The sequence below is a fragment of the Vombatus ursinus genome, unplaced genomic scaffold (genome assembly GCF_900497805.2).
Source record: "Vombatus ursinus unplaced genomic scaffold, bare-nosed wombat genome assembly UNPS02003292.1, whole genome shotgun sequence".
In the NCBI taxonomy this organism is placed as follows: domain Eukaryota; kingdom Metazoa; phylum Chordata; class Mammalia; order Diprotodontia; family Vombatidae; genus Vombatus; species Vombatus ursinus.
This window is the reverse complement of record NW_020943070.1, coordinates 10,096,735-10,102,403: the sequence shown is the minus strand read 5'-3', so window position 1 is coordinate 10,102,403 and position 5,669 is coordinate 10,096,735. Positions and strand designations below refer to the sequence as shown.

Here is a 5,669-nt window from a genome sequence, read left to right as displayed (position 1 = left end):
CTTCTTCTCCTCCTTCTCCTTCTCCTCCTCCTCCTCCTCCTCCTCCTTCTTCTTCTCTCTCTCTCTCTCTCTCTCTCCCCCTCTCCTTCCCTCTCCTTCTCCTTCTCCTTCTTCCTTTCCCTCTGTCCCTGCCTCTTTTCCTTTCTCTTTCTCCCTCTCTCCCTCCCCTCTTGCCTTCTCTTCCACCCTCCCCCAGGACTTTTAACCTCCAGGAGGCCTTGAATTCCATAGGCCTCCAGACCTGTGTGGAAGTCAACAAGTCCCTGGCAGAGAGAGACTTATCCACACTAAGTCCTGAGATTCAGGCCAATCTCATAGGTCAGCTCTCCAGCATCGCCGAGGGCAACCCTATCTGCTCCCTGATTGGTGAGTCTGGGCCTCCTGGGATCTGAGTGGAACTGCTCAGATGCTTGGGTTCCACACTGGCTTGCTTCTTTCTCCAGTGCCCCCACAAGACATGACTGAATCTCTTTAGCCACTCCCAATATCCTTCTAAGGTAGCATCATTTCATTTCAGCCAGTGATTTTCAAAATCAGTGAAAGACTTTTTGTACCTAGTTAAATGCCTTTGATTGATTGAAGTGTTGTGACTTGAAGTTACTTCAAGTGTAGACCCCTACCATTATATTATTACTAATTACCATTATTGTTAAGGCATAGACATGTTGCTGATCTGTGTCAGTAGAGGTCCCTCTCACACTGATGAAATCACAGCTCCTTAGCGTGTTGAAAATGCTAAAGTTACCTCGAGTGGTCTTTTTGTCCCCTTTGGGGACATTTAAAGAAGCCATGGACATTGCAGAGGGTCAGGCACCCCCTACCTCGGCCGTTTGCAGGGTCTTTGACGCTCTTCACTCTGTTGCCCTGGTCTTCAAGCTCCCCCTTATTCTGTGATCTTGGATTTCCCATTCAGCCCCACAGGCCAGATCTCTGCTCCTACAAAGTCTAGCTAGATGATGCCTGTGGGCTTGGAGTCGCCCTGGGCTTCTCTCCTATGAACAGCTGCTAAGCTGTGTCCCTGTACATTCAGGTTTAGAGGAACTGAAGGCAAGAGAAGTGGGTTGTGGAATGTAGTCTCCTCAAGGTCAGGATTTCTGGTGCCTGGTATACAGTAGGTGCTTAATAAATGCTTGGTGATTGTTTGATCCTATACAATTTCAGCTCCTTGAGGGCAGAGACTGGTTTTTTGTTGTTGTTTTTGCCTTTGTCTTACTGTTGCTTGTTCATACTTGGCACTTGTTTAACTAATTTGAGAAGCAGGATTTGTGGGTTAGTAAGACAAGCGTTAGATCAAGAGTGTGAGGAACTGGTTTCAGACCCAGTCTCTGCCATTTGCTCTTTGTGGTTGTTTGGCCTTTCAAGTCCCTCCCAGTTGGAGCCTCGCGGTCCGGTGAATTTCCATTTTATGCTTTCCAGCTGGGAGCATGAGCGTGGATGAGAAAAGGATGGGATTGAGAGCTCCTGTAGTCCGACGCTTTCATTTTACAGATGGGGAAACTGAGGCTCTGAAGGAGGTGACTTCTCCAGGGTCACACAGCTAGTTAGCGAGATTGAAATATAAGTCATCCTGACTCACATCCACGTCACCAGGTCACGCACATCGCCCTTTCAAGTTGAGTGTTCTCAAGATAGTAGGTGTTGTGTGTGTGTCAGCGTGAGTGTGAATGTGTATGTGTGTGTGTGCTGAGAGGAAAAGGAAGTGAATGCATTGGAAAAGGAGAAGGTGGATAGATCCCAGGAAAGCTAAGCTTTGGAAAGACAGGGCTTTGTGTTTTGAAAGCTGGTGAATTCAGTTGGAATTTTACAACATTCCATTTTTTCACATGGAAGTAAAATGGATATCCAGATGGAATCTGTCAGTTTTTCAGTCAGAAGGTGACCATCCCTACAACTAGAAATAGGGTGACTTGCCCAGGTCACACAGCTGGGATGTGACGAATCTGTAGCAAACGGCCTCTCTGTACCTATGAACTAATGGACAGAAGGGATCAATGGATATTGATCAGTCATGTTTCTCACCACCACCAGCCTTCTCCCAAAAGTATTTTAGACTATTTCTTGTACTTAAAAACAAAAAAAGCATCTCATTTTCCCGCCTTGGTCAATAATTATTAAGGACTTGCTATGTTCCAAACACTGTTGTAGGTTGGGGGTTCCAAGACAGGGGGTTCCACAGCAGACCCCACCCTTGAGGAGTTTCCCCTCTACTAAAAAAATTAAACAATAAATAAGGTGTCCTGGAGGGATGGATAGGGTGTCCTGGACTTGGAATCAAGAAGATCTCTATTCACCTCTGACACTCGCTGTGTGACCCTGGGGAAAAAACTGCTTCTCTGGATCTCAGTTCCCTCGTCTGTACAGTGAGGAGTGATGTCTGAGGTCCCTTCCAGCTCTGTGTCTGTGCTCCTAGGTCACTAAATTTAGTTTTCAGGGCCTCAGTTTCCTCATCTGTAAAATGATAAGAGTTGGACTCAATGATTTCCACGATCTCTCCCAGTTTTAATTCCGTCGTCCTGTAAGGCACAATAGCTTCCCTGACTCACGAAGCTTTCTGCATTTATTTTTTCAGATAGACGAATTCATCTGTATATGAAGAGTGTCCTCAGTCTTCCAAGCCATCAGAAATGCATGCCCCCTATGCCTGGGGGCCTCACCATTATCCAGCCTGAGCTGGAGACTCTGGGCTCTCAGTACGCAAACATTGTAAACCTCAATAAACAAGTGTATGGACCCTTTTATGCAAATATTCTCCGAAAACTCCTCTTCGTTGAGGAAGGAGGCAGAACAGCAGAAAACTGACCCTTCCAGCAACTAGTAGTGAGCTGGCATTGGAAAGAGGACTGGCCACGTGAGAACATGGGCGCCCGGTTCTTTCCCTAAATCCTCATTATAAGGACTGTGGCATATTCCCTGTATCCCCGTCTGTCTTTCAGGGTTACCTGAGATCTGTGTAACTTCTTTCATGCTAATTACAGGGCATATACCTGTCGCACACCTTGCCCCACACATTCTCTGTCCCTCTTTGAAAACTTATTGGAAGGAAACCATGGTGTTTTTTGTTTTTGTTATTTTTTAAAGAGAGACTTATGAAGGACAGGAAACAATTTCTAAGGGATTCTATCACCTGTATGTGATGTTTTTGTTAAAGTTTCCTCGATCCCGTGATCCTAATAACTACCCAGATTCCTAGACCAGGTGTTATGGCTCCTAACTTGTCCCATGTGGAATCTAATTTTTATTTTGGCACAACTTTTGAGAGGGTTGTGGGTCAGGAAGTGGTGAGGACAGTCACTAAAGGGATGCCCAAATCCCTCTCATTAGATGTACTGGCAAAATAAAGCAAGTCAACACAATTGTAGCTGAAACATACAATTCGATTTTATTATTGCTAGGTAAGAGAAGCTTCTGTAGGCTTTCCCCCTTCCCTGGGATCTGAGCACTTTCCTGGAAGGGTTTACCTGACAAATACCAAATCACTTGTTACGTTGCCAGATGTCAGTATTTGTACCCTATTTGAAATCTTTGAAAGCCGTGTCATTTTGACATCATCGGAAAAACCACTAGGGTGTAGCTTGTTAGAAACCAATCACTTCTAAAAAATTTTATGCTGGAGGTTGCATCTTTTCTACGTGCACCAGGGGAAGAATCTACAAGGAGATGACCTTCTCCAGGGTTCGAGCTTTGGCCAAGAGGGTCCTTGTAGATCGCAGCCAATCAGATGGAAAAAGTGGAAGACATGTTGCCTTTTAAAGGTAGCCTTGGATTACAGGAAATTAGGTTTGCTTGGGAGAGAAAAAGAAAGAGGATTGTATAATCCCAGGTGATGATCTGAGATGTTGCCAAGCAGCAAACCTTGGGTTTTTTGTTTTGTTTTGTTTTGTTTTTTAAGTGAATTTTACATCTGAAAAGAGAAAAAAAAACGTACTTGAGCTTCTGTATCACTTAACCTTGATGTCTACTAATCTACTTTGTGCCTCTTTTATTTGTATTGTTAAGCTTTCAGAATACTTTGAGAAGCTGGGCCCTCATGGACCTTTGGTTTTTAAAGACAACTGCATGTTACGGAATTCTGTTTTGGTCTTCCCCGAGAACCAAGGAATGCACCAGCATTAGGATGGGCCTCCTGGGGGAATTGATCCTCTTGTATAAAACCATTTCTTAATGGGTGATTTTTCTTGGATTCCATTGGGCACAGTTAACTTGATTGAACACATAATTTTTTGTACTTAGGGGGTTGTTTGTGTGTGAGAAGGGAGGTCTTCTTTAATTATTATGTTATTTCCCTCCTTCTCAAGTCTCTATCCTCCCCACCACCACCACTGCTGCCTCCCTCCCCCCAAAACACCCTCATCTATTTGGAGATATGACTCCTTTATGATTTTGAAAGTTAAAGAAAATGGCAGAGTAAATGAGGTATTTCTGATCTTTTTATGCCCAAATCTGAGCATATTGACTTATTTTCTCCTTGAATGACCAATTAAAAATATACGCCATCTACATGTGGACAGTTGTCTGAATGGAACTCTATTCATGGGCACAGCAAGGTACTGTGCCACCCCCTTTTCCCTGGCACAGCTTCCCTTCAGTAAGGTGCTGAACAGAACTTGGTGTTTCTCGAATTCTCTGTCCTGTCCTTTGTCCCCACATTAAGGGCTGAGAGGGGACAGCGCCAGTAAGTCACATTTTATCTCTTCCAGTAAGTAAATAACCATCCTGTTTAAAACAGGGAGATAAAAGCAGAGCGTGTTTTTACCATAAAGTTTGAATCCAGTTGTGATTCTTTTATGCACTTAATTTATATCGCAAGAAAAACAATTTACATTTTTAAAAAAAATTACACTTTTTTTAAAAAAGGGCATTTTATTTTTTAAAAGTGGCAAAATGAATTTGTGTCTGGATTTAGGCAACTTGCAATGACAAAGGTGTCTCAGTCCCCATCTTCCCGGATGCTGTTCATCCGAAGGTTGCTTAAACATTGGCTTCCATTTTAGACTTTCTTAACATGGTCACGTTTTGCTATGCAAGATTTATTAAATGTAAAACTAATATTTTAATGTATTGCATAAATTCTGTTTTTGAAAATTTTGGCAAGAACCTGTTCCATGCAAGCTGGCAATGTTTATTTTTTTTTCAGTTAAATATTAAAGCATTGACTTAAAAAATGACTGGTGTGTCTGCTTCACTGGAGGGGATTTTCAGAGACTTGCCCAATACTGCTCACCCATGGGGACTTTAAGCTTTGGCTAATCAGGGCATCATCTTGCTGTCATAGCCCTCCAGGTTCTGCTGTTCTTAAAAAAAATTTTATTTTGTTATTTTATTTTGTTATCTTTTGTTATTCTATACTTGACAAATGCCAACAATTGTGGACATTTCCATATACAAATGAGAACAGAAAAAGGAGGATTGTACATGAAACTTGAAATCTTGATTATATACAGCCTGGTTTTCTAAAAAGTATATCATCAGTCGGTCATCTGTTAAGCACCGACTATGCTGGATCAGAACACAAGTACATGATTGAAAAGATCCCGACTTGGAATGGGCTCACATTCTAAAGTAATAAGTTCATTATGTAGTTTCAAAGCTGTCCTGCTTATCTGTGTTTCTGCTGAATTTCCCTTGTTTCTCTTTTGTTCATTAAAAAGAGTGCTCCAGGGCAGCTAGGT

At 42.7% G+C, this 5,669-nt stretch overlaps 1 protein-coding gene across 4 annotated transcripts in view; it reads left to right on the top strand.

Moving 5' to 3' along the window:
• The window catches only part of TCP11L2 (t-complex 11 like 2), a 63,101-nt gene extending 57,936 nt beyond the window's left edge, over positions 1–5,165 (top strand). For all 4 annotated transcript variants that reach the window (XM_027872584.1, XM_027872561.1, XM_027872568.1 and 1 more), the window contains 2 exons: positions 197–366; positions 2,570–5,165. In XM_027872584.1, coding sequence (XP_027728385.1) covers positions 197–366; positions 2,570–2,799 — 400 coding nt within the window. In that variant the 3' untranslated portion in view covers positions 2,800–5,165. The remainder of the gene's footprint in view (positions 1–196; positions 367–2,569) is intronic.
• The last annotated feature ends 504 nt before the right edge of the window (positions 5,166–5,669 follow it).